The sequence below is a fragment of the Canariomyces notabilis genome, assembly GCF_033297395.1.
Source record: "Canariomyces notabilis strain CBS 508.74 unplaced genomic scaffold N656scaffold_12, whole genome shotgun sequence".
Taxonomy (NCBI): domain Eukaryota; kingdom Fungi; phylum Ascomycota; class Sordariomycetes; order Sordariales; family Chaetomiaceae; genus Canariomyces; species Canariomyces notabilis.
The window spans coordinates 492,868-518,510 of NW_027041834.1; the positions used below are offsets into that span (position 1 = coordinate 492,868).

Here is a 25,643-nt window from a genome sequence, read left to right on the forward strand (position 1 = left end):
AATAGATATTCAGAACATCTTTTGGCATCTAACTTGCAGCTCTTTTGAGTGTGCTGTTGATGCTTTCCTGGCTTACATCTGTTTTGCGGTGCCTATTTTTTTGTTTCCAGGGTGCTTAGGTAGGAAGTATCAATGATGTTCACATGGTAACAATAGGACTTGGGCTTTAGGGGAGTAACTCCCTGTCTCTGGGTCGCCGACAGCCTGGCCCGGCCTGGGAAGGTATTGTATGTACAGTACTGGACTGAGTGTACAGTACAATTCGCACAGTACCCAGCATTACAGTAACTTTATCTCAGGGACTCAGACCAGTGTATTGCGCGCTATTGGGCCCCACAGTGACTAAGGTACGTACAACTGGCTGGATCTGACCAATCAGACGGCACGCACAGACCCGCCCAACCAACCGCGTACACTGGTCTGAGTCGGAGTTGCAATCCCAAGCGTGATTAGGGCGCCGCCACCAACCTCCCAGCCCACCTACAACCACCAATCCACTGTTTTTGAAGCTATTCGCATTCCGACACCTGTTTTATAGTTGCCTAGATGGGGGCTATCCTCTGTGAGTTTCCTGGCCCTGGAATTTTAGGATGGAAGCTAATGAGTATAGTTAGGAAAGTTTTCCTATCCTGCTTGACTGCCTGGGATTCCACGATATGTATATCACTAGTCGGGGAACTGTGATCAAGTCTGTGTTCTTTCCATCGATACCTTAGGTCTCGCTGAGGTTATATGCCGCCTGTCAACTTGCGTAACGTTTCAACGATGGCTTCCGCCTCTCCAAACGCTCTATGATGCCCTTTGCGCTAGGGCGAATATAGCGACGCGAATATCGATTTCGAAGGCGGGAGTTGTTGCCGGAGGAAGTTTAGAGGGCAATCAACGTTGTGGCCAAGTTTGAAGTTCACGCGACTGGTGGGTGGAAAGTTGATGGGGGGCAACGCGGGAAGAAGAACGGCGCCCCAATAAATCGCTCCGTTTGGGCCAATCTTTCACCCTTTATAGACCTGCAACCACTTGATATATATACTAGCGGATTTGCCTACTTTCAGGCATCTTTAGACAGTAATTTGTATCGCGATGCGATGGGTTTTGGTGGATTGACCCTCTTCTGAATGCCTGGCATGTCCCCCTTAATCGGCCATTTTCTGACGCTTTTTCTGGGCGTTCAGCAATAAAGTGGGGCCAGCCATGTACCATTACCCGCACGGGCCCGATTTCGGTCATACTGTACGGAGTACTGTAACGCCCATAAAAAACGTCTGAGTATGAGATAACAGTAACTAACGTTGAGTAGTGTAATTACACTAAGGTAGAAGCGTGGGGTCAAGCCCCGTCACCCCAGGTTTGCAAACGCCAAATTTCGTCTCACCGTTCCCCACGTCCCGGGACCCGCAGCGTTTTCTCCAGAGGACAGTACCCTAACTGTCCTTTCCGTCCTCTTCCTGTTGGATGAATCCAATCAGGCCTCCTGAGATGCAGGTGTTTTGTCCCAGCCCATCATGGAGTCAGCCATTGATGAGTCCGTAACGGGCGGCGAATTGACCCGCTCCCGGCCATCGCCGTCTCCGAGCGCCGCAGCTCCGAACCCTCCGCCAGCCAGCGACACCGGAGCCGATGCGGGAAGCGAGGCGCCGGTCAATCCCCGGAAGAGGAAAAAAGCATCTAGGGCGTAAGTCACCACTCGCTGCCATGCAAAGAGTCCCTGTTCTGCCAATGCTTAGGTACCGTATCCAGCTGCGACTTTTGTCATGTCAACCATCAGCCGTGCGACAACGGCAAGCCAAAGTGCGGCGTCTGTACAAAGCACAACAAGCCGTGCTTGTACTTGCGTCCCACGAAGCGGCGCGGACCGCAAAAGGGGTACCGCAATGCTCTCAACACGTACAAAGAGAGCGCCGCGGCCTGGGGCGCTGTGCTGGGAGCAATACCTGGCCTCGACGCCCTGATCGAGGGCCATTTGCGCGGCAATGCCGGCAAGGCCATTGTCACCTCCGTGAAAGACTCTAACCAACAGGAGGCTTTGATCAGCACTTGGCAGCAGAGCTCTGTGTTCAGGGCCTTTTTCGGCCACAACGGCCCAATCCCGGGAGCCACTACCACCAACACGGCCGACAACGCTGTACAATCACATGAGGCCGAGGACGAGGACGCCGGAGACGACAACACTCCGCCGGTCCGGCCGCCACCCGCCAAAAGAGGCTCGCAACCTTCAAGCCAGAGGAGCCAGTCCGTGTCAAGCCTTGTCCTCGCGCCAGAACCCAAAATGCCCAGCGCACTGGGATTGGGATCCCCATTCCAACCCAAAGACACGGCATCCTTGTCAGACATTGTCGCTAAAGATGCTGCGCAAGTGTACGAGCTCTGTTTCCCCACCTCCCGTTCATAAAGAGTTGATTTGTGCTAACAATGCAGCAGCGCCACGCGAACCTCGCAGACTCTGGCGTCTCTTGGCTTTGCTCCGGACGAGACCATCGCGGATTTCTACAGCATGGGCTCCAACCCCGAACCCATTCCCGGCCCTGACGATGCCGACTTCGACCCATCCCTGGGCACCGAGTCGGAGCAAAGGGCCTATTACGAGCTTCTTATGGGCCGTTCTTTCCCCGGCTGAGCTCGTTCTCAAATGAACCTTCGGGTCGTCTGCTTGTACTATTGATTCCAAGGTCAGTAACGGCAGGGCCAATCGCTGCTATGTGTGCCATAACCTCTTTTAACCATAACAATGCAGTACATGTTGTGTTTTATTTGCAAATCGATGATACCCGCCAGTAATGGCATAGATTTATGGCGCCTCAGATATATGCTTTGTAGCCGCTGAGGCAAAAGACGCCGTTACGCCCTGCCTTGATAGTTCTGGGTTGGGCTAGTCACGGCGACAAGATTAGGGGGACGCTGGTAAGGTAAGTAAACGCAAGCGAATGGGACTCAATTCAATGCGCTGATGCGGTCTGTCGGGCAGGGCTGCTCGTCTCATAATATGGCATTTAAAGCCCAGCTTAACTCCAGGCGGTCCTGCAGGGCCTCCTCAGATAGTCCAGAGCAGAAATCAGATGCCACCATCTGCGGAGAATATGTTGAAGTGTCTTGATTATGGGGACTGCAAACCCCAGCATAACTGTGCTGTTCTGTGCTATTGACACACAAGAGCCGTCCAGCCTTGTGTCTAACTAGGTAAGTAGGTCTCTTAAGTCGAATGCGTCTAAGAACCCTAGCCCAAAGTATGCCTGCCTGCCTGACCGAAGAGATGCGTGCATCGCGAAAACGGAAGTCAACAACCGCCCCGCCATTACTATACGCCGAAAACCATAGCCAATGCGTTCAAAAACACGCGGATATCCCGAACAGCAGAACCGCCCGAAACCAACTAACAATCCCGACCCGTCCCTTACAGCGCTAATACAACCAGCCTAGGAATAACAGAGCCCGCAAGCTCGGAATAACAGAAGAGGAAGAGAAAGAACGGGGCAAAGGTGAGATCAAATCAGCTCAAACCCCTCATCCTCCCCTTCCCCTTCGACCACCCCACCCGCACCAGTGCCCGCACCAGCCGCGGCATCCGTACCACCCCTCCTGAGAACCCTCCTCGCCCGCCTCCCCTTCAGCGCCTCCCCGTTCCCATCAAGCACCTCGTACTCGCGCTCGACCAGCTTCTCCGTCTCCCGCCCCGTCGTCTTGACAAACACCTCGAGCGTGAGCGGCTTGCCACCATCCCGGCCAACGCTACCGCTGCCGCCAACGTCGGCCGACGTGATGCTCGTGCTGAGCCGGCGGGTGAGGACAAGTTTGGGCGAGGAGGGGTGGGGAGATGGAAGGAGCTGCAACGAGGACGACGGAGAGGTCGAGGATGAGAAATCCCGGATCTCGCCGGCCGCGTGCAGCTTGCTCCGCACCCGCCCGTCCGGCAGCTCCCAGCTTGGGCGGAGCTTTGTGCGGTTTGGGTAGTGCTTGAACGGGTGCGAGGGGCTAAATTCAATCATTTTAGTTTCCAAACTTGGGTTGGTGGGACTTTGAAAGATTGGAGTTGGTTGATGGGTGCGGAAGGGGACAGAGGGGAGCTGGGAGGAGGTTACATTTGTTTGCCAGGCCTTGTCTTGGCTAGCTGGCTCTCCGAGCCGTTGATGACTTCCCCGTTGACGTTGACGCGTATCCCTGGGAGGTGCCGGTAGCCGTGGGACCACTTTGCGTTGGAGTCTTTGGTGCGCTTCCACTCCTTGTGGGCAGAGCGCAGGTCACGCTCGTACTGCGGGCTGTCGAAGGTCGCCATTGGGAAGGTGATTGCAGAAACTGAAACGAACGGGTGTTATAATTGTAACGTAGAGCTGAGTATTGAGTTGCTCAGCTGCTTAACGGATGTGTTGCAGAGAATGGGAAATGGAGATTGAGATGTTCGAGGAGGAGCTGGATGGTCTAATATTGAAAGGTCGAAGATGAAGAGTCACCGGTAAGAGGATTCCCGTTCAGTCTAGCGACTTCTTGCACCCGATTGAAAATGGTGAGATTATACTTCGAAAGGGCGAGGAGGCCTATCAAAGCGTCGAGGCAATAAATGATAAAAGGATGTTGGCCCCTTGAGGACGCCGGCCGGTGACTCAGACGACCAGGGAATGTGAGGCTTGAATAAGACGTCCTCAGCCCTGATAGCGATAAGGGGTATCGGAATGACGAAATGCAGGAAAGACAGGGGTGTCTTTCAGCAAGAAACGAGCAGCGAAATGCGAAACTGTCAATTAAGATATCTCAAACGATGCTTCTGGTTTGAGCTCTTTGTTGTTAGTGCTTGCAGAACGAGAAGGAGAGAAGACTGAGAAAGACTCGATGGGAAAGGAATGGTTATATCAGCTCAACGGAACTTATCGGGACTGTTTGGGAATCCACGATGCCAGGTGACAACCGGGAGGGTGGCGCATTGCGCATTCTCCCTTCTCCATCAGCATGTGGGGGTCTTCCGAGTGACAACAGGCCGGCATATGACCACAGGCGCCATTGACACTGGGGAAGGCGGTTGGCAGCAGCGTGTCCGGGCCAAAGGCTAAGCGTCAAGGCCGGGTGACCTTGTCTATTCTTGGCTCAAAGGGGACCTCAAGCTGCTCGTTCCTTTTCCTGCTGGCCTTGACAGGCCATCGCCTTGTTTTTGGTTAACAATGATGACATAAAAGCAGAAGCTTCTCGAGGAAGTAAATGCAGAGGGCAAATGGTATTGCAATTGAAACAGCTTGACGCCGCAAGACCAAGCCTTGCTAACCAGCACTGGAACGCATTGCCCTGGGCCGTCGTCATCATCCAAATGCTGCTTGGAATCCATTCCCAGAATTGACAACGGATGAAGAAGCTAGCAGCCCAGCGATAACGATAAAGAGCTAGGGTACTGTGCAGTACACGCAGATCCGTCATGCAGTGGGCCGTCCATGCAGTCGGCCGTTGCATCGTCACTTGCAGCATATTCTAATACCATCGGATATAGACGTAGGAAATGACGGAACCGCCATGGGCCGTGCCAGGCATCCTGCGAGACTCGTCGACCACTCCACGGCCTCCCTTTCCGCCCGTGGATGTGTTTCGAACGTCAGTTGGGTTCACAAGGCAGACGCGGCGGCAGCAGCATGCGCGAGAGGGAAGGTGCAATTGGTGGGACATTCGGCTGAGGTCAGCTTGCGGGAGTGGTCCCTGGTTGTATGGAACTGCATGCAGTGGTTGTGGAGAACTGCAGGAACCCCCGCAAACAGTTAGCCGGCCGGGGTGCCAGATGAAGCAGTTTCACGTGGCATTATATGCGATCATCGTGGAGTCGTTTGCATTGCTTTTCGGTAATGTGGACTACAGAACACGCTCTCAACGGTAGAATCTCTTAAGAAACGTGGAGATCTTGAAGACCATAACTTATCCCTTCCGAGATTGACGGGATGTGCAACTGTTCCTGATGATCATGTTGCCGAATGGCGAGTGAGGGGTTGCAATATCTGAATCCACTGATAAGCCGATAAGATCGGGATGATTTTCGCAGGCTTCGAGCACTTGCTGTGATGAGACTAGACGCCTATGTGCAACCCACCCCTTTTAGGGAAACAGAATTTCAGCGCATTGGAGATAGTTTGTCTTTCATTGTCTTGACATTGGCCCGGGAGGCTCCCGAGTAGACACAAGTTGCTCGGGTAAGGATGATAGGATCACTCTACAGTGTTGCTGCCTATATTTCCCGACGCAGTTGGAAACTGATAGACTCCCGCTGGCGGAACAACCGGGATAGTTGAGATGCGATGCGATCCTTGCCATCTGTCGACATGACTGCATCGACTTCGCGTAGCAACCCGCCCCAAACATGATGGCGGGGTACAATATGTAGTCTGAAGAAGTCCACCCATGCCAAGACAGCTTGCTCCCAAAGTTAGACATATGTACAAGTGGCTGAACTGGGACACACTCGAAGACGTCAAAACTCAAAGACTTCACAGGCGATGGCATAATTGCGCCGGATAGATAAGTTAAGGTAACTTACCTGAAGGTGAGCATCGCCGATAAGATATCGGAGCCGTTACTAGTACTGAGAGCGATGGATTGCTTCCGGTGAGATAAGCCTTCCACAGACTACAAGGCTATAGGTAGTCAAGGAACCAAAACACTCAAACAGGCCTCTCCTACACTACAGCACTGAAGGATCTCTGCTGTCGTTCGTCGCGGCCGAGCTATGGAGGTGAGAATCGAAATACGTACACTACGAAGATGGAGGATATTAGCTTAGTGACGTCACTGATAACAGCCGATAAGATCAGGGGACAAAGATGACGCCAAAGGCGGGCGGTGCAAGCTGGCAGAATAGCCGCTTCGCTACAGATGGAACAAGAACAATTTCTGGCGTGTTTGATAAGCGATCCCTTCGATATTAGCTTTTTAATATGCACAATTCATAGGAGCAATATGATATGGCTCCGAGTTCTCATTGAATGCATGTGTACTTGTAAATGTGGGCGTAACGAGGATGGTAATTGACTGTACTGAGTGTACTCTGTAAGTTGTGCAGCCAATTACAACCATATTTGGTTAGCCACTGTCCAGATACGAAACCCGACCAAACAGCCGATTCGCTCTGCTCATCGTTAGAAGCTCTATGGCCTTGACTTCGTTGAACGCAACTCATCACGAAGAAATACGACTATTGCCTGCGCTGGCCGCGACATTTAAATCGCGTTCACAAACACCATGCCTTCGGACAAGGCAGCCTACCTTGCAGCGCACTATCTCACAGCCGAGACAAAACCCTCGTCATCCTCCTCCAAGAAGCGCAAGCGCAAGGCCACCACCAACTCATCCGGCCTGCTTATTACCGACGACGACGAGACGGGATGGGGTTCCAGTGCGCGTCCCGATGCCGACGAAGACGACGATGCGCCAATCGCCGTGGTGGCCGGGAGCACAAGCGACTTTCGGCGCGCCAAAACATCTAATTGGAAGACCGTCGGCACATCTGCCCTCGCCAGCGCCAGCAGGCAAACCCCCGGCACGCAACAAGATGCCGACGCAGCCGCTGCAGCAGACGCAATCATAGCCTCGGCGGCCGCCGAATCCGCCGCCGCCGCAGCCCGCGAAGAAGCCGAGGACCTCCTCCCGCCCAATGCCACCTCAACCACCACAACGACAACACCCATGATGTCGAACGGCACACAAGCAGGGCTTCAATCCGCCAAGGCCTTGACCGCGCAACTACGCGCACGGCAGGAGCAAGAAAGGGAGGAGCTGGCGCAGCTCCAAGCCGAGCGCAGGAAACAACAACAACAACAAGAGGCAGACCAAGACGGGGAGACCGTAGTCCTGCGGGACGCGACGGGCCGGCGAGTGGACGTTGCGATGCGGCGGGCTGAAGCGCGCCGGCAGGCCGCCGAGGCGGCGCGGGCCGAGGAGGAGCGCAAGCGGCTGCTCACGGGCGAGGTGCAGCTGGCGGCGGCGCGCGAGCGCAAAGAGCGGCTGGCCGACGCGGCGCTGATGCCCCTCGCGCGCGGGGCCGACGATGCCGCGCTCAACGAGGACTTGAAGCGGACCGAGCGGTGGCATGATCCCATGGCTGAGTTTCTGGGGGCGTCCGGTGGTGGTGGTGAAGAAAACAGCGGGAGAGGAGTTGCTAAAAGGGGCCAGACGATGAGAAGGCCCGTCTATAAAGGCGCGGCGCCGCCGAATCGATACGGCATCAGGCCTGGGTACCGGTGGGATGGGGTCGATAGGGGGAATGGTTTTGAGGCAGAACGATTCAAGGCGATCAATAGGCGCGAGAGGAATAAGGGGCTGGAGTATGCTTGGCAGATGGATGAGTGATGGTTTCATCAAGCCGGTGGTTGGGTCAAATCAATGATTGATGGAAAGGGGGCCGGAAAATATCATGTAGTCGGTTCCGGGGTCATATCTACGCGACATGCTGCATCTGGGTGTAATCCAGGTTTTCGTGCCTCGCAGGCATCCGGAGGCCTTAGGACGTGTCAGAACGCGCTGGTGGAAGTTCCAGCCATCAAGACGCTGGGTATCGGCGATGAAGAGACAGGCACAGAGAATCTCCATCAGTATCCTTCTTGGTTCCATGTTCCTGGAATCGTGATGAGAGCTAGGCAGATCTTCGCTACCAGATGGCATCAATCTGTGCCAGGGGCCTACACTGACCTATTCTATAATACCAAAGCCCCTGAGTAGTACCCACGCCCACGCGGGTGCCAATTGTTTCATCTAGTCCGCAGACAGGCATCAAATCCGGTCCCATCAAGTCCGGTTCAGCCTAGGCATGTCCTACCCTGATCACGCCTGCGGCGACTCGATACTAGTCTTAGGGCGCAGCAGCTTGGACTTCGTATCATACACTGATTGGGCCTTAACCATCTGAATCCACTCGGCTTTCGTGGTACCGCCCGGCCTATCGATCCTGCCACGAAACTTGCGCAGCAGGTCGCCCAGGGTGATGCCCTGCTCAGCATAAGGCGCGAGCGACTCAACAATCTCGGAGGGCTGTATTTTACTATCCGCGGCCGCGCCAGGAGGCGGCGAACCACTGGGCGTCGCACTGCCGACCTTGCTAGGGCCTTGGGATGCTGCAGCGGGATTTGCGGTTAGCAGGGCTCGGAGAGTATGCGGACAATTTCACCTACCGGCTGGAGCAGGGCTAACTGCCCTTGAGCCTGATGGCGTGCCGCCAGGGCGCGCACCGGGCTTGATTTTGAGCTTCTTTTTCAGCATGGCACCCGCATCCGACGCCTCTCCGGCCGTGACTTCACCATCGCTTGTGGCAGCGCCTAATGGTTTCGGCCGGCCGGGAAGCGGGGTGGCGGCTCGGCTGGCGGTAACGGATCCCTTTCCGGTCCTGACCCTCTTGCGGGCCGCCTCATTGTCGCTCGAGTCGGTCATATTCGGTGAGCCAGGCCGCTTGAGCTTGCCCTTTTTGACTGCTTCGACGGCTTTCTGCTTCCCGGATGGCGTTGTGTTACCTTTAGTATTGGGTCCGGAGGCGCCCTGCTCAGTCTTTTTGGACTCTTCGTCTTCTTTGCGCTCGTCCGACGACTCGGACTCCTCATCGGTGTCCTGGCAGGCGGGTTAATACGGAGCGTCGGGCACTCTTGGGGGCTAGTGCGGCTTACCTCATGATCGGTAAAAGGATTGTTGTCGTCGCTTTCCGACTCGTCGGCGTAGTCCATAGTATGCTCAAGCTTCTTCAAACTTTTGATGGTTTGTTTGCCCATCATCTTGCGCTTCAGCTTCTCCAGTTGCCTTTCTCGCTCCTCTTGCTCGACTTTGTCCTCTTCACCCTCTCCAAACGTGTTGGCGGAGACCTGCTCGCGGCGGATGCGAGTCTTGGACTCCTTGGTATCCTCATCATCTGCCTCAAAGCCTGGTGTTTCATCATCGTCTTGAAACTCATCACCGGAAATGTCAAGCTCAAAATCGTCCTCCCTCTCTTCCCTGCGAGACATGCGGGAAGTTGCGCTCTCAGTTTTAACACGGGTGGGCCCGCGCAAGAAATTCCTCGTCTCGTTCTTTTCTTTCTCCAGCTGCTCGTCCTCTTTCTCTTTCATAGCCCAGCGCTTAATTTGCTTGACCTCGTACATCATTTTCTCCGCGGCTTCGAGGGACAGCGTGTTGAACCTGGGCTTCTCGTCGAACTTGTAGAACCGTTCAAGCGGGATCATGCGGAAGCGGGCACCATCAATAACGAGCCCGACATGGATGTCCGAGAGAGCGGCAACGTAAGATCCCACCCACACACCCGACTTGCCCTCGGCATCCTCGAGGTGCCACGGCCATGTCTCCTCGTAGTGGATCTTGGATTCTTTCTTTTGCGCATCCGAATTCCGGCCGTAAAAGGACGTCATCTTTTCCTTCTTGTTATGGTTCGGCTTTGGCTTCGGCTCATTGGTCCTGATAACTGGGGCAATCTGGGCCTGGTCCAAAGCACGCTGGGCCTCCTTGTCAGCCTTAAGCTGTCGGAGACGCTCAAACTCGGCGGCTTCGGCAGGATCCACGGGAGCAGCAGGCTCCTCTTTCACGGCCATGCGATGGGCAGGCGGGAGTCTAGGATCGCGTCGAAGCAGGGTAACAGGGCGGGGAAATTGGTCTTGATTCGTCACGTCAACCGTGCCGTCTCCCTTGGCCTTGGTCATGCGCATGATATGATGCCGTATGCCCTCGAGCATCGACCGCTTTGTCATGACCAAGGGGAATTCCTGGTAAGTGTCTGGCGGTTTTTCGGTCCAGCCGCCATTCTGCTGGCGTTGTAGCGCTAGCTTCCTCAGCGCTTCCTTCTGCTCTGGAGTTGGCTCATCAGGATCTTTGGGTGCCTCTTGTTTCTGTGGTCGTGAGAACGCCGGTTTCGGTCTCGGAGGCTTTCTCGCTACCAAGGGATTAACGTTGCCCTGGCGTCGAATGACGGGAGGACGGGCAGGAGGTCGCGAAGGACCGTTGACGGCAGGAGGAGGAGGAGCGCTCATTTTCGATGGCGCTTCCGGGCGAAGCTGGGGTTGACGATTGTCGGGAACCGAGTTCGGCTAGAAGTGGTCTGCGGGAAAGAAGACGGTCGCTCAGGTGAGGCACGTCATTGAGAAACAAGTGGAGGTAGCGAGACAGCCGACGGTTGGTTTTAGCTATTGAAAACGAAGATGAATGATGCCTCGGTCCGATGGAAGAACACGTCGCGGCGGAAGCTCGTGTCGATGGCGGGAAAAATATCCCTCGAGGAAGATGCGAAAATCGCGACGGGAAAAGGTACGAGACGGCGCCCTGGATGTTTATGATTCTTGGAAGGGGAATGTCAAAGAAGGTCGGTAGCTCTATTAGACAAAGGCCCACTGAAAGGATGGAAATCCACCAACACTCGGGCGCGCTGTCAACCCGATATTTGCCATATGTATCTATGTGTTTAGCTGAGCAAGCTATGCTCGCTATGCAAGTACGTAACTTGGAATTATGGTTGTATCCGTGATTGCTATTGGGCTGCTTTATCTGATAGATGCATACATATCTAGAGAGTGGAGACCATTACACCACATCGCATCGCCCCGCGCCCCACATTCTTCCAAGGCTTCAAGCTGGCCTTACCCTACTTTAGGGCCTCCAACCACTGCGCTACGAGCTTCTTCAGTTTCATGACAGCCTCGCATGCTCAGCTTGGCAGAGCTCCGAAGCTGGGAAGCTCATAGGCCTTCTATTGCACCACGGTCAAAACCACATGTAGGAAAGTCAGTAATGTTCCCTTGAATTCTTATCTGATTCCAATGCTGCGTTTGCTGCCCAGGGGACCGAGCTACTTTGCACCGTGGAAAACAAACGGAATCAGGACTTACATGACCGGTGTCCAGGTTCTTGAGCGCTCTTTCTCCCTTTTCATTCCCGGCAAGTTCTGGCAGAGGTAGGGAGATTGAACTTTGACACTCCACCGCCTTCAGTTTCTGGATTCAGCAAGCAGACCAACCCTCGTCGTCCGGACACGAGAACCTCGAAAACAGTTGCCATCATTTCGGATCGGCATTGGCAACCGATCAGTCTATATGTGTCCTGCGAGCTGGATCCTGTCCTGTTTCGGTTACATGCTGTCGGGTCTCTGTGTGAGATCCCCTCTTTATAATTTTATAAAGTTTATTTACACACATACCCACAAGCTCCGCTGCGGCTAATCGATCCTTTGCAGCCCGATCTAGCTCCGCCGTCAACGGTTCCTTGTCATCACAGCATTATCAACCTGACACCTCTGTTTGTGGCCATAAGTTGCCACTCAAGCCGTTGCCGTACTGACCAACCTGGGCCGGGTTAACGCGCCGAAGACGTTTCGACCACTATCTCCTGAGAGCTCAACAACTTGAGTGTGGCAGGCAAGCTTAACACAGGCGAGATCCCTGGGCCAAATCAAAATGGCAGCCGGGGAGGCCGGTGGCGGTGCCCTTGAAGAGCGTCTGCGCAATCTCATCCTCAACAACTCCCACAAGCAGAACCTGGAACATGGCGCTACGCTCCCACAATCACCGACACGGGATAATCCCAAGGCGGGCCAAGGACCCCCGGCAGCCCCATCCTCGCCTCCCATCAACAGTACCGCCACAGTCTCGTCGAAGGCATCCCGAAAGCGACCCAACCAGGCCCAGCGCCGTCAGATGTCAGCCCAGCTGTCCATCCCTATCGACACAAGGCCGCAGTTTCCCCCATCTTCCAGACCCCATGCTAGCCCGCCAGCGTATGCAAATCAGCACCATGGTGGCAGCAGTGGTGCCCCTCAGAGGACTCAACGCCCGCACTCAGCTACCTTTCGCCCACCTAGTCGAGGGAACACGATTCCGAATGCTCCCCTGACTGGTGTGCCTTACCCGCCGCCGCGCCGCCACCAGACTTCACTTTCCTACCACGGACCTATGCCGACTCCCGATCAGTTTGACTGGAGACAGCCCCGGATGTACCACGGCGATCCGAGGACTCCGTACCATGCACCACCCTTACCATTCGATTCCTCCTCACCGATGCCTTCAGGGCAGAACCCTTCGGGTCCCTACAGCCCTGGAAGACAGTATCAGTACCACGTGAGGTCCGAGGATCTGGCGGCACAGATTGAGCTGCTCGAGGGTCTCTGCAACACAATCATCGCTGGCGCCGAGATTGAACCTGCCGACATCATTGAGAAGGAGAACTTCCGCGCAATGATTGAGAAAGTTGCCAGGGCCACCATCACTCAGTATGAGAGAGAACAGAATGGATTTCACGACTTCCCTCCCGAGAGCGTGCAGCTGAGGTGCTTCGGCAGCCTCTCCTCGGGCTTCGCAACCAAGGCAGCCGATATGGACCTTGGACTTCTTTCTCCACTGTCTCAGGTCCAACCCAATACACCAGGCTCCCCGATTCCAAGACTTGTTGAAAAAGCTTTCCTCGATATCGGGCTTGGTGCTCGACTGCTCTCGCGGACGAGAGTGCCCATCATCAAAGTGTGTGAGAGGCCGCCAGAGGCGCTTCGGCTAGCTCTGCTGGACGAAAGGGCAAAATGGGAGAGCGGCGCTACGGAGAACTCGGAAGAAGATGAGCCTCAGGAAGAACCCGACGCACACCAGGTCGAAGATTTTTTACCCCAAGGGGAGAACGCCACGTCCGAACAGAGGCTAAACTCGCTCAAGCAGGGCGAGACGCAGAGCTTGTCTAACTACTATGGCGCCGCCAAACGCCTGCTCCGGAAACTCGGTGGCCGTGATGTGACCAACTCGAATCTTGCAGACTTCAACGATAGCGATTCCAAGCTTCTAAATACGTTATGTTTAGCCTTTGTCGATGGCCTTTTCGACAGTTACCTGCGGACGAGATTGCTGAGCTATCGCTCTCTCAATCGGTATGACCTCATGTCAAAGCCAATTTCCCGCAGTCTGCTCGGTGTTTTCACACAGGTTGAAGGAGAGTCCCTGGCCATGTCCTGGGAATCCCGACCCATCAGAGAAAAAGACGAATCTCACGAGCATGTGGCCGAGAACCAAGTCAGAGCTTGGCGGGGTATTCAAAACCGACCAGATTACGGACGTGACCCATTGGCTTACCAGAAGGAACTGCAATTCGCCGTTGAGGAGCTGAAGAAGATCCCGTCTATTCAAGTTTTGCTCTTGTCCCAGAGCCAGCATGAGTCAGCCATCAAGTATTATACCCGGGCCTCGAAACTACTGCTGGAGCTGGGCAGCCGCGGTACATCTTCCAGTCCGGATTCTGTATCAGCGACAGTGACCCAGCGTTATATCCAGGGTATATGGAACCCCGATATCCGGGACGAAGTGAGCAAATTCGCTCAAGCCCACCATCCCATCAGTCTTCGGGCCATCGCTCGCAGGCATAAGAGCTTGCAGCTTGCCCACGAGTACGAGACATGTCTCAGGAAAGGTGTCTACCCGGAAGAGACTGCGAGCAAAGTCCGCCGATACGTTGAACTACTGAGAGCGCCAATGACCAAGTCCCCATCTGCCGACGCTGATTCAGACATGATCGTCCTCCTACCACAAGACTCTGCAAATCTTCTCTCCGAAATCCGTCAGCTCGGCGACCCATCCTCATTGTCGCCAAATCAACCTCGGGATCCCTACCACAACCGTCTGGAATTCCCCAAGTCTGGTGTTGGCGTCCAATGCGACATCAACTTCTCCGCGCACCTCGCACTGCAAAACACACTTTTGCTGCGCTGCTACTCCCATACCGACCCTCGTGTCCGTCCCCTTGTCCTTTTTGTCAAGCATTGGGCCAAAGTCCGGCGCATCAATTCGCCGTATCGTGGAACCCTGAGCAGTTACGGCTATGTCCTCATGATGCTGCATTACCTTGTCAACATTGCTCAGCCGTTTGTTTGCCCCAACTTGCAACAACTCGCCAGGCCCCCCGATCCGAACCTCACGCCGGCGCAGATCGAGGAGACGGTCATGTGCAAGGGGAGGAACATACAGTTCTGGCGTGACGAGGCTGAGATCCAGCGCCTGGCTGCCGAAAATGCCCTTACGCAGAACAGAGAGTCAGTGGGCCAGCTGCTGCGTGGCTTCTTTGAGTACTATGCCCAGAGCAACATGATGAGCACCGTCCCCCGCCGGGGGTTCGACTGGGGCCGTGACGTCATCAGCCTGAGGACTCATGGCGGGCTTCTCACCAAGGAGCAGAAGGGGTGGACGCGCGCCAAGACGGTGGTGGAAATTAAGGCCGGGGTAGCTCCTACTCCCCCGGCTGCTGGCGGTGGTGGTGATGGTTTGTTGTCATCCACTGCTCCTAATGGCGAGCATCACCCGAATTCACCACCGACGACTACTAGTACCACCAGCGCCCCAGCCACTGCGGCGAAAGAGGTTCGCGAAGTCAGGTATCGTTACCTGTTCGCCATTGAGGATCCGTTTGAGCTGGACCACAATGTGGCGCGTACCGTCACGCACAGCGGGATCGTGAGCATCCGCGACGAGTTCCGCCGCGCGTGGCGCATTATCAGGAACGCGGGCAAGGGCGGCCGGCAGGAGGACCTGCTTGAGGACGTGGCGGGGGCCGAGGAGGCCCGGGAGCGGGAGCAGTTCGCGCGCTTGCTAGACGAGTTGCATGGCCTTGACCGCCGAAGAGGAGCAGACCCTCCTCCTCCGGGAGGTTAGGCTGCGAGTGTCGGCCATGATGGGTAACGTGTTACTGGTTGGAGGCAGGAAAATTGCGGGAGAGCAAGGGGCGTTGAGTTGAGATTTGTACAGTAGGATGCGGGTGTAAGACTCGGTTGTGTGCGTCGGGCTGTGCTGTTACTGTATGTCGGGTCTCTGATTTCTGGCTATGTGCCTGGTGTCGAAGGATATCTGACTACAGTGTCTGGCAGAGGATCTGTTGATTGTGATGTATCTACCATACAGACAGCGAGATCGACGGGACGAACCTGTGCTTGGATATACACTGTAAATAAGATGCTTGCGAATGTAGGTTCGGGCTCCACAGTCTTGCGTTATCCTTTCTATTTTACATCATACACGAGTGCTACAGTCAACAGCAATTCGCTAAACAGGCCGGGTTGTCGATGACGGCGATTAGAGGTAAAAATAGCGTGTTAGGAGCAGAAACTATGAAGGGTATCAAGCGCTCCCACCTAGTAGTACCTTGGTTGTGTAAATGACCAGCCAACCAACCGAAACAGAAACCCAACCACTGCGCGGCCCACCACCCCGCTGCTCACTCACTCCCCGTTCGTTACCCGGGCGCCACCTTGGGCCCGCAACTGCTCGGTAAGCTTTTCCACCTCGGCCGCAAGGCGCGTCTTCTCGACGCTCAGCGTCAGGATCCGCTCGTCGCGCACGGCCAGCTGCTCCTCCTTGAGCCGCAGGTCCCGCAGCAGCAGCGCGTTGGTTGTCGTCAGATCGCCAATGACGTTGGCCGCCGTCAGGTCGCTGATGACGTTGGTCAGCCGCTCGATGCTCCTGGCCATCGGCTCGAGTGCCGCAGACGGCACTACCGCGTAATCCGACCCCGGTTGCTGCTGTGAAGGTGGTTGGGGAGTAGGAGTAAGAGGAGGAGGGGGAGCAGATGCAGCGGCAGAAGGAGGATGAAGAGGAAGGGGTGGTGGAGGAGGTGGTGGCGGTCGGTAGAGAGGATGGACGGGCGGGGGAGGCGGGGAAGGTTGGTAAGGCTGTTGTTGTAGTGATGGCGGTTGTTGTGGTTGTGGTTGTGGTTGTTGTTGTTGTTGCTGGACAGCTGGTTGCTTCAAGGCCCCGGCTTGGGCGAGGAGCCTGGCTTGCGACTGGCCGCGAAGCATCTGCGCCTCCTTAATCAAGCGTTCTGCGCGTTCGGCGCGCTCGGCGTCGATGTGAGCCTGGCGCTGATCGGCGGCTGCTTCGGCGATTTCCTTGACGCCCGCCATGCGAATGCTGGCGACATACATGTCCTTGACCAAGGTCAGCTTGCGAGGGTACCCCTCGTAGCTTCTGCAGTATTCCTCGTTGATGTGCGTGACGAGTTCGCCGCGCGACGGGAAGAAGGTCCAGCAGAAGGAACAGATGGCGGGACTCTCGTGTGCAAGGTCACCGAGAACGGAGAGGATACCGGTGATGGTCTTGCAGCAGCTGCATGACGAGCTGAGCCAGTGGTTGTATGGCCAGTCACTTGGGCAGAGGGTGAGGTACTTGGGCGATTTACGCTTGCCGCCTACTTGTCGACCGTGTTCGCCCCGAATGAGGCCGTGTCTATCCATAAGGTGTTTTCTGAGATGGTTGGTCAGTTTTCCGGCTGGGTGAGATTTCGATAGGGGGTGAGTTGAACCAACATGAATTGCTGGGTTGCGCCAGTACGAGAACCGCAGGTCCGAAAGATGCAGGCAGTCTCGGTTTTGTCGTCGAGGTCACGCAAGCCGGGTCTGAGATACGGTACAGTCTCGTGGCCATGGTCCTGCTCTGGCTGGCCATTCGCATCGGCATCGGCATCTGCATTCGCACTGACTTTGAACGTCGCAGCGACCCAATCCTCTCCCCTCCCGTCTCCCCCGTTCCCCTGCCCATCATCAAGTCTCCTACGCTTGGGCGACGGCTGCCCACTGTCGCCTGCCATGCTCAAGTCGCCCTCTTCCCACGCCGAACTCTCAGCAGGGAAGGGTGATTGAGATTCCTCGGCGTCGTCGATGTCCTCGACCTGGTCCTCAACAGAGTCATGGCGGAGTGACTCGGAATCGCTGTCGGGAACAGAGGGAGGCATTCTAGAAGCCAAGACGCAGTTGGCAATTCTAATTATTGCATTATCTTGCACTGTACCTTACTTGGGTGCTGTGAGTGAAGAAACGATGGACAAGAAGCGGCTGTTTCAGTCCAAAAACACCAAACTGTTCAGTTAGAGTTTGGGTTGGCTTTCCTGAAGCTATCCCCGGGGTATACTCAGAGAGTCCACTCAACACTTGCTTGCCATTGGTTGGTCAGAGCCGAAAAAGATATTTTGGGGTTAACCAAGTGGAGAATTTTATCTCAATTTCTACCCCTCCGTGCCCTCCCCTTGCGCTTGTTCAACAATTACCCCATGTTACAAATGGCATTCATGATTCGTCCCGGTTACGGTATCCGTCTTCTCCGACTGACTGAAAGACAGCATCGACCACGCGCGCAGGCACGTCTTGGGGCTAGAACTTGCTCGTATACTGGAGATCCTTCATGTCCTCCCGCTTCGCTACGCGGACACGCGAGCCGCGAATCTCGGGGCGGGCCAAAATCTCCTCGTAAACGGAGGAGAACTCTGAGGCACTCGTTGTGCCATTCTGGGCAGCGACCTCGTCCACCTCGACCCGCATCGCAACGTAGACCTCATTGAACCGCACGTTGGTCTTTTCATTCTCGCGGCAGGCACCCGTAGCCATGCTGAAAAGAGCCCCTTGGGTCATGGCCGGCAGCGGGCGTATCGCCCAATCACCCTGAGCACCCGTGCAAAGCGTCCACGTTGCCGGCCGGCCCTGTTCGAGGAGATACGAAATGGTCTCCCGGTAGGCCACTAATACGGCGGTGCGGCATCCTGTTAGTAAAGAGCTGATCCCGGGCTCACAGTCCCCGCGGTGCTAGGGTTCAGCTTGGCAGCCAAACGGCGACTTACAAAAGTTTGCCTCGAAATTGACCTTCATATTGTAGCGCAGTTCGCTGATGGTGATATCTTTCAAGGGAATACCATCGTACAAGCCGCCAACTGGATACATTATATTCCCGTGTCAGCCATCATCTTTTTGTGGACGGTTGAGGACGCTCGGCTCGTCTCAAGACACGTACCGCAGGAATATACGTGTTGGAAAGCCGGCAGCTTGCCAGCGCGTACCTGGTCCACCACACCTTTCACCCCCGTGTCCGAGACAACGTCTGCCTCAACGGTGGTGATGCCGTCGGCCGACCCAACGTGCTTGAACAGCTTGTTGGCGGATTCTTGGTTACGAACAATGGCCAACACGTTGCGTTTGGACCGCAATGCGGCCTTGATGGCCGATACGCCAATATGTCCGGTGGCTCCAACCACGAGAACGGTCTCCATGATGAACAGGACTGGATCGTGAGGTCGACGGGTTTCAGATGGTCCAGAGGATCGGTTCTGGCTGCTTCGCGCGAAACCTCTGGCCTCTTATATCCCTTGTCCTTACTTATCATGTATGGCTAAGCCTACTCATTCAGGGCGGCACAAAACATGGCCGATGGCCGATGGCTTCATGTGTGGATGACAAACCCCTGAGCCGGAGGTGGGAGTATTGAAGCCGGATGACAAATTGCTGTGGGGGATCCTCGTACATACGAAGTGTCGCATAGCCGACGATGTTATCTCCGCCCGACATCAAGAGGACAGGCAAAACTGTCTAACCTACCTTCGTATTTACTTACACTTACTGCCACGACATGGCTCTCAGCCTGTTTGGTGGCATTACCTTGTCATCCCGGAGCGTTTTGAGCCAACCAATCCCCGCTTAAGAGCTGACCCCACAACACTTCAGGCTCGAAAGCTCGAACATCCCCCCACTCCGAGTTGTGTAAGCTACCGTGGCTACGTAAGTACGTACCTGGCTCTTCAACAGCTATCGGAGCATCGACAAAAGCATTGAATGTCACGGGAATCACCGCTCTAACGACAGTGGAAATGGCCGTGGAACACGATCCAACCAAGATCTGGACTACGCTGCTCTCTAACCGAGCCTATCTGGCCGGGACGCTGGTCCTTGATCATACTCTGCGCAAGACGGGGTCGCGATATCAGTTCAAGGTCATGGTGCCCCATGACGTAGCGGCAGATCTGGAATTCATGCGCGTCCTTGAAGCAGCTCACATACCAGCAATCCTCGTGGACAACTTGCAACCCGCGCCCAGGGACGGCAAGGTCAACAAGGGCACCTGGGGAAAGCTTGCACCGTGGGGGTTGACCGAGTATGAGGTCTGTTGGAATGGCGGTCTCTCCGGCCATCGGAATGCTTAACAAATGACTGACCAGAACCGTGTAAAACAGCGCATCGTGCTTCTGGACAGCGACCAAATAATACTCAAAAACATAGACGACCTGATGACGTTGCCTCTTCCTGAAGGATTCGTTGCGGCAAGTCACGCGTGCACTTGCAACCCGCGCAAACTCGCACATTTTCCCAAAGATTGGTAAGCCTGTCTATGTATACCGAACAAACAGAAAAGCATGACCCGGGGAGATGGAAACCTCCCCTCCTTCCCTCCATTCGATTCTGATGAACAAGTGGCATCGCAGGATCCCCGAGAACTGCGGCTTCACAGCCACAGACAAGGCCACCGGTGAACCGCCGGTCCTCACCGATGACAGTCCCAGAACGCACCACCTGCTCAACAGCGGAGTCGTGGTCCTCCGGCCTTCGCAAAAGGAGTATGAGGCGCTGCTGGACGCCATGAACACGCACCCGGACGTGCCCAGCATGACCTTTGTCGAGCAGGATCTTCTGGCCGTGGTGTACCGCAAGAAATGGAAGCGGCTGCCCTACACGTACAACGCGCTCAAGCCCATGCGAGCTTGCCACAGCGACCTCTGGCGGGACGAGGATGTCAAGGTGCTGCATTACATCCTCAACAAGCCCTGGCAGAGCAGGACGTACGACGCTGAGGACACGGTAGAGTCGACGCACAAGCTGTGGTGGGACGCATATGCCGAGGTCGAGAAGGAGTGGATCGAGAGCCCGGACGAGGCTAAGCGCGGGCTGTGGCAGAGCGTTGTCGTACCTGTCGTTGCGCAAGCGTGATGGGAGGTCACTTGATGGAGGTCGTACCTTGGCTTGACGTTGTATTAAGCGAAGTTCTCAAACATACCCACTTGGCAAGCACAAGCCACAGTCTGGCGGTTAAGTGTTTTGGCCATGTATCCACAGGCCAGTGACAGTAAAGCGGATTGGACATACAGGAATGTACCGAGGAGTTCTCTTGCCCTATACCCATCAACCTTGCGGAAGCAGCTCAGCATCAGAGCTGGACAAAGGGCCTTCTATCTCGGATAGTCCCGAAAGACAAGTGATCTACCAACGTTCCGTTAAGAGACATGCCCTGGGTTGGCCAATGCTCCTGCCGTCGTAAGTGACAGCATCGTTGGTGAAAAGGGGGTAAAACAAGGAAGGAATAGAAGTGTCCCGATTTGAGGACAAGGTTTGGCGAGAGAAAGCAAGGCTCGGGTCACTGATGCCCGTCCGCCCCGTACTGACCGTTAGATGTCAATTGGGTACCTGAGACTGCTCGTGACCGTCTATCCATGCCGCCAGCTGCGGCGTAAACAAGGAGCACCCCACCCGTGTCCGTATCACCCAACGCCGGCGCTATAACCAGAGATTGCCTGCCCACATCCCCAAAAAGAAGCATTCATGCGGGCATCCATGGCCGAGTGAGAACACCGAAGGAAAAAAAGGAATGGTAAAACAGCCTGCCGTCATTAATCCATGACGTGCTGGAACAGCGGCGACATGGACTCGCCATAGTGGTTCCGCCGTATCGCCTCGGCCAAGAGGAACGACAGGTTGAGAATCACCAGCTTGCTAGCGTTGCGTACCTTATCCTCCGGGATGGGATAGCTGTTGGTCACAACGATGGTATCAATGCAGTCGCACGCTTGCATCTGCTCCAGACAGTCTCCGCCAAAGACGCCGTGCGTGGCAATGCAGTAGACTTTGTCAGCACGGCCGCGCTTGACGACCGTCTCGGCCGCTGCTATCCACGATCCCGGCTTGTCAATCATGTCGTCGACAATAAAGACTGTCCGTCCCTTGACGTCGCCGACTAGCGTGATCATACGTTCGACCTTGGGGTCTTTAAGAATGTCGTCCTCCTCATCCGAGCTGGCGCCGGCGTCCCCTGACCCACCTAGAGCATGGGGCTGAGGGGCAAAGAAGGACGAGGCATGCGACATGGCCATTGGATCCTCATCTGGGATACTGGTATCCGCGGCTGATATGCTCGGGGAAGGAAAATCATCGGGGACGATGTGCCCCTGTACCAACCGTCCATGTGTGACTTCGTGCGCTCGCTGGTCATTGTACTCTAGCCCGTCCGTGTCTGCCTCTTCGTCTTGTTCATCTATAACAGATGACTGAGACAAGGTGGTCTGTGACCGTTGGGGAGGGAATTTGGGCTGGTTCGCAGTGCGCGAGTGCGTGCCATTGACACGCTGTGGCGACCCTTGAGCATCCGCGCCCGAACGCGAGTCTGTAGTAGGGGTTCCAGTCTCAGGCTCCGACGAATTGTTACGCACCTGGTTACTGAGTGGGTCGATCACCGGCTGTCGTTCAATTCCGTCGAGGGGATACGCAATCATGCTGCCCGCCATGCTGGTGCCCCCTCTCCTCTTGTCCGTCGTGACCATGCCAAAATTGAGCTTGAGTGCATCGGCAAGCGAGGTAACCCTCTTGGTGCCGCCCGCATTCTTGGACACCACCACGGCCTCCTGCCACCTGGGCACGTTGCGTCGGATCCAGCGGGCAATCAGGGGTTCTGCGTGGAGGTTGTCAACGGGGCATTTGAAGAAGCCCTGCATCTGGGAAGCGTGGAGATCGACCGTGATGACATGTTTGACGCCCGCGACTGCAAGAAGATTGGCCAGCATCCTCGCCGTTATGGCTCCCCTATGAGACTTCTTCTTGGACTGGCGACTGTAAGGGAAATATGGCAACACAGCTGGTGAGAGCCTCAGTCAGCGCCTGCGATTTTGTCGGTCCCCGCCCATGTCGTCCAAGTGACGCGACGTACCGGTAATCTTGTTTGCAGAACCGCCTTTGCAGGCCGAAATCATAATGAGAAGCTCCATGATTGTATCGTTGATCTTGGGACTGCCGGATTGCACGACGAAGACGTCCTTTTCGCGGACGCTGGTGAGGATGCGGACGCTCGTCTCGCCATTGGAGAATTGAGTCAGCTCGGCATCAGCCCGTGCCATGCCCAGATTCTCGCATATCTTGTCTGTGAGATCCGGGCACGAGCTGCCCGCGAAGATTAGGGTTCCTCTCATGCTGGATGAGGTAGCGCTGCTGTGTGCAGTGCGGTTGTGGGAGGAAATTTGGGGTTTTTTACTCTGTCGATGAAAATAGTTAGTCTGGGGAGAAGTGGATCTCGCAGAAAGTCGGTCAAGGGCGAGGTGGAAGTGGGGCTTTTAGCTAGGCACAAGTACTACTTCGTACACTACCAAATTCTCTGGCACCTTTTCAACAAATTGGCGCTATCCCTCCCTTGCAGACAAAGCGGGAGATGGCAGTAGGCACTAGAAAGGCGGCAATGTATCAAGGACTCTCAAGATTGCGCTGAGACATTGGGAGATTTCGTTGGCCAATTGGTGCCATGATCGAGCTGCAAGATTGAAGCCGAGCAACGTTAGACAGGGTTAGGGTAATGCCGGTGTAATGAAAGCTCTTTCCGTCTTTTTGAAGGAGATCTCTTCTCTTCTGAAAATGCAACATTGCAACCTTTCACTCCTCTTTCCACCCCGGGAACACCAAACAGCTCGCAATGGGCATACCACACCTTCGAAGACAGCTTGAGGCCTACGCAGAGAGGACTGTGATAGAGCCTTGCGATGTGGTTCTAGACGGTCCAGCGCTCGCATACCATGTGTTGAATCTTTGTTCCAGGGGAACACGCAGCACCAGTCCCTTCGAGCAGCCGTCCTACGACGTACTCGGTCGAACTGCCGTGGCCTGGCTGAATAAGATCCAGGCATGCGGGCTTTCAGTGTACATCCATGATATCCATCTCTTCGGATCTGATAGGGCCAACAACTAACGTCTAACAATGTCACCAAGCGCCGCCATATATTTCGATAGCTATTTGCCAAGCTCGAAGCGGCCTGAGCGACTCCAACGCCTCCTCAAGTGCTCCCGGGATCTAATCAAGTACCACTCATCAAGACTATCAGGGGTACCCGGGATTGACCATCGCCGTGCTAGTGATGCTCAGGTCGAGTTGTTTCCCGATTCCTGGCCCGGCGACGGTTCGAAGAAGCCAAAGCCGCCGCCGCCACCATTCCTTGTGCCAGCAATCATCGATGCACTGCGGTGCTCACCAGTTTATCAACATCTCGTCAAACTTGTCCCTGGCGAGGCAGACGTGTTTTGTGCCCGACATGTCCGGTCGAAGGCCGGTTTGGTGCTGACATCCGACTCTGACCTGCTCATTTGCGACCTTGGCCCGGACGGAGGTATTGTGTTCTTCTCAGATATTGATTTGGATTCCGAGAGGCAAAGGCTTATCAGTCTCCAATACCGACCTGTAGACATCTGCAGGCGGCTGTCCATCAAGCCTGAAACGGGCCTTCTCTACCTCGCCTTCGAGATAAGCAATGACCCTCACCTTACCCTGAAACAGGCCGTTGAGAGGTCCAAGAGAGTTGAAGCAGACGCTACCCCCCGTGAGGAATACTCCGAGTTCATCAAGCAGTATATTTCACCGGAAGTTGCGACAGGCTTCGAGACAGATCAAGCCCTGATTCTCGACCCACGGGTGTCCGAGATTGCCCTCCGGTCCGTCCTATCCTCGGACATGTGGCCCTCAAATGATGAGTCGACAAAGTCAATTTGCATTGACACTCAGCTCGAGATGTACCTGCCATTTCTGCTCGACTGCCCGTCTCGGGTAAGCTCGTGGGAAGCAAGCAAGCCTTTGAGGCAACTAGCATACTCGATCTTGCAGTCTGCTCACGGCGGCGAGATACCCTCGGTATCGGAGATGAGAAGACTGCAATCGATTACCACCGGAGTGCGTGTGGACGTTCCAAGCCCTCTCGAAATCGATAAAACCGCCTCTTCATTGCTAGCACTTTTGTCCGAAATAGACGCTGCTATTTCCAAACCTGAGGTGGCCTGGACGGTCTTATCCATCTACCAGGATATCGTAATGACTATGGACCGCGCCAGAGCGTGTCCGCTTAGTCTCGAACTCCTTGAGAAAGAGGCCAGAGGAAGACTGGACACATGCTCCTGGGAATTCTTACATTTTCTCGCGCAAACGCAGGCTACTTTATACTCGCTAAGGATGCTCCGACAAATACTGGAATTTGTGGCGTACAACGCTGGGCCTTTACCACCACCTACGTCTGAGCTGGCAAGTTTTTTGTCCAGCGTCCCGCCACTGCCAGAATTTCCTTATCCCAGGCGCTTTGCAGACACACTTAGGAAGGTCCGAGAAGAAGGGGGCCTCTCTTGCCTGATGAGCCTTTGTGCGGATTTCGAGGACATTGTCTCACTTATAAAATCTGTTCTGCGCCCAGAAGAAACCAAAAAGACCAAGAAAAGGAAAGCAGCCTCATCCATGGGAGAGAGCCAAAGCAAATCACGCTCCAGCAACCCTTTCGATCTCTTGGATCGCGACGAGGACTAGTCAATACAAAGCTCAGGGTGCAGACACGTCAGACACTCCTTGGTCTTGGAACCTAATCAGGTGTAGTGAATACGAGACACGGATCCTGACAGTGATGATCCTATCACCAAAAGCAATTCCTACAGCATAGAGGTTGAGAATTCATGCCTCACGAATTCCAAAGCTGTCCAGCCTCAGGTTTTTGAACTGCCTCGGCTATCTGCCCTCAAACTGTCTAACTCCGAAACTCCACTCGAGGAGAAAGCTAGTTGCCAAGATGAAACTAGGCCAAGGGGGTAAACCGATGTAACCTCAAATCCCAAGGAAGGAAGGGCCATTGTCCTCAAAGTTCAGACTTACATATCAGAGCGCAGCATA

At 55.1% G+C, this 25,643-nt stretch overlaps 11 protein-coding genes across 11 annotated transcripts; 5 read left to right on the forward strand and 6 right to left on the reverse strand.

Annotated features, from left to right (window-relative positions):
• Positions 1–1,318: 1,318 nt before the first annotated feature.
• On the forward strand, positions 1,319–2,719 carry N656DRAFT_114861 (uncharacterized protein). The gene is made up of 3 exons (XM_064808527.1): positions 1,319–1,672; positions 1,738–2,355; positions 2,416–2,719. The coding sequence occupies exons 1-3, from the start codon at positions 1,503–1,505 to the stop codon at positions 2,612–2,614; spliced, it is 987 nt and encodes a 328-aa protein (XP_064669777.1). The 5' UTR covers positions 1,319–1,502; the 3' UTR covers positions 2,615–2,719.
• Positions 2,720–3,479: 760 nt separating this feature from the next.
• Positions 3,480–4,267, reverse strand: N656DRAFT_768853 (uncharacterized protein; the record flags this gene model as incomplete). The annotated part of the gene is made up of 2 exons (XM_064813657.1): positions 3,480–3,966; positions 4,074–4,267. 2 exons carry the CDS (start codon positions 4,265–4,267, stop codon positions 3,480–3,482), a joined length of 681 nt encoding a protein of 226 aa, XP_064669778.1.
• A 1,601-nt stretch (positions 4,268–5,868) lies between these two features.
• On the reverse strand, positions 5,869–6,551 carry N656DRAFT_114903 (uncharacterized protein). Its single transcript, XM_064808528.1, has one exon. The coding sequence runs from the start codon at positions 6,460–6,462 to the stop codon at positions 6,100–6,102; it is 363 nt and encodes a 120-aa protein (XP_064669779.1). The 5' UTR covers positions 6,463–6,551; the 3' UTR covers positions 5,869–6,099.
• A 646-nt stretch (positions 6,552–7,197) lies between these two features.
• Positions 7,198–8,304, forward strand: N656DRAFT_829525 (uncharacterized protein; the record flags this gene model as incomplete). The annotated part of the gene is made up of 1 exon (XM_064818583.1): positions 7,198–8,304. The coding sequence occupies one exon, from the start codon at positions 7,198–7,200 to the stop codon at positions 8,302–8,304; it is 1,107 nt and encodes a 368-aa protein (XP_064669780.1).
• Positions 8,305–8,539: 235 nt separating this feature from the next.
• N656DRAFT_114984 (Rap30/74 interaction domain-containing protein) lies at positions 8,540–11,049 on the reverse strand. The gene is made up of 3 exons (XM_064808529.1): positions 9,609–11,049; positions 9,123–9,552; positions 8,540–9,065 (listed from the first exon to the last, which is right to left on the reverse strand). Exons 1-3 carry the CDS (start codon positions 10,953–10,955, stop codon positions 8,776–8,778), a joined length of 2,067 nt encoding a protein of 688 aa, XP_064669781.1. The 5' UTR covers positions 10,956–11,049; the 3' UTR covers positions 8,540–8,775.
• Positions 11,050–12,011: 962 nt separating this feature from the next.
• N656DRAFT_115530 (uncharacterized protein) lies at positions 12,012–15,878 on the forward strand. Its single transcript, XM_064808530.1, has 2 exons — positions 12,012–12,068; positions 12,152–15,878. Exon 2 carries the CDS (start codon positions 12,372–12,374, stop codon positions 15,594–15,596), a length of 3,225 nt encoding a protein of 1,074 aa, XP_064669782.1. The 5' UTR covers positions 12,012–12,068; positions 12,152–12,371; the 3' UTR covers positions 15,597–15,878.
• N656DRAFT_845517 (uncharacterized protein) lies at positions 15,762–17,976 on the reverse strand. Its single transcript, XM_064819204.1, has 2 exons — positions 17,243–17,976; positions 15,762–17,180 (listed from the first exon to the last, which is right to left on the reverse strand). The coding sequence occupies exons 1-2, from the start codon at positions 17,665–17,667 to the stop codon at positions 16,160–16,162; spliced, it is 1,446 nt and encodes a 481-aa protein (XP_064669783.1). The 5' UTR covers positions 17,668–17,976; the 3' UTR covers positions 15,762–16,159.
• Positions 17,977–18,082: 106 nt separating this feature from the next.
• On the reverse strand, positions 18,083–18,972 carry N656DRAFT_710420 (NAD(P)-binding protein; the record flags this gene model as incomplete). Its single annotated transcript, XM_064811674.1, has 3 exons — positions 18,083–18,447; positions 18,547–18,636; positions 18,717–18,972. 3 exons carry the CDS (start codon positions 18,970–18,972, stop codon positions 18,083–18,085), a joined length of 711 nt encoding a protein of 236 aa, XP_064669784.1.
• Positions 18,973–19,566: 594 nt separating this feature from the next.
• N656DRAFT_710219 (glycosyltransferase family 8 protein) lies at positions 19,567–20,680 on the forward strand (the record flags this gene model as incomplete). Its single annotated transcript, XM_064811654.1, has 3 exons — positions 19,567–19,857; positions 19,930–20,072; positions 20,179–20,680. 3 exons carry the CDS (start codon positions 19,567–19,569, stop codon positions 20,678–20,680), a joined length of 936 nt encoding a protein of 311 aa, XP_064669785.1.
• Positions 20,681–21,357: 677 nt separating this feature from the next.
• Positions 21,358–22,926, reverse strand: N656DRAFT_789872 (phosphoribosyl pyrophosphokinase; the record flags this gene model as incomplete). The annotated part of the gene is made up of 2 exons (XM_064816820.1): positions 21,358–22,595; positions 22,668–22,926. The coding sequence occupies 2 exons, from the start codon at positions 22,924–22,926 to the stop codon at positions 21,358–21,360; spliced, it is 1,497 nt and encodes a 498-aa protein (XP_064669786.1).
• A 494-nt stretch (positions 22,927–23,420) lies between these two features.
• N656DRAFT_710145 (uncharacterized protein) lies at positions 23,421–25,286 on the forward strand (the record flags this gene model as incomplete). The annotated part of the gene is made up of 2 exons (XM_064811646.1): positions 23,421–23,644; positions 23,714–25,286. The coding sequence occupies 2 exons, from the start codon at positions 23,421–23,423 to the stop codon at positions 25,284–25,286; spliced, it is 1,797 nt and encodes a 598-aa protein (XP_064669787.1).
• Positions 25,287–25,643: the final 357 nt, after the last annotated feature.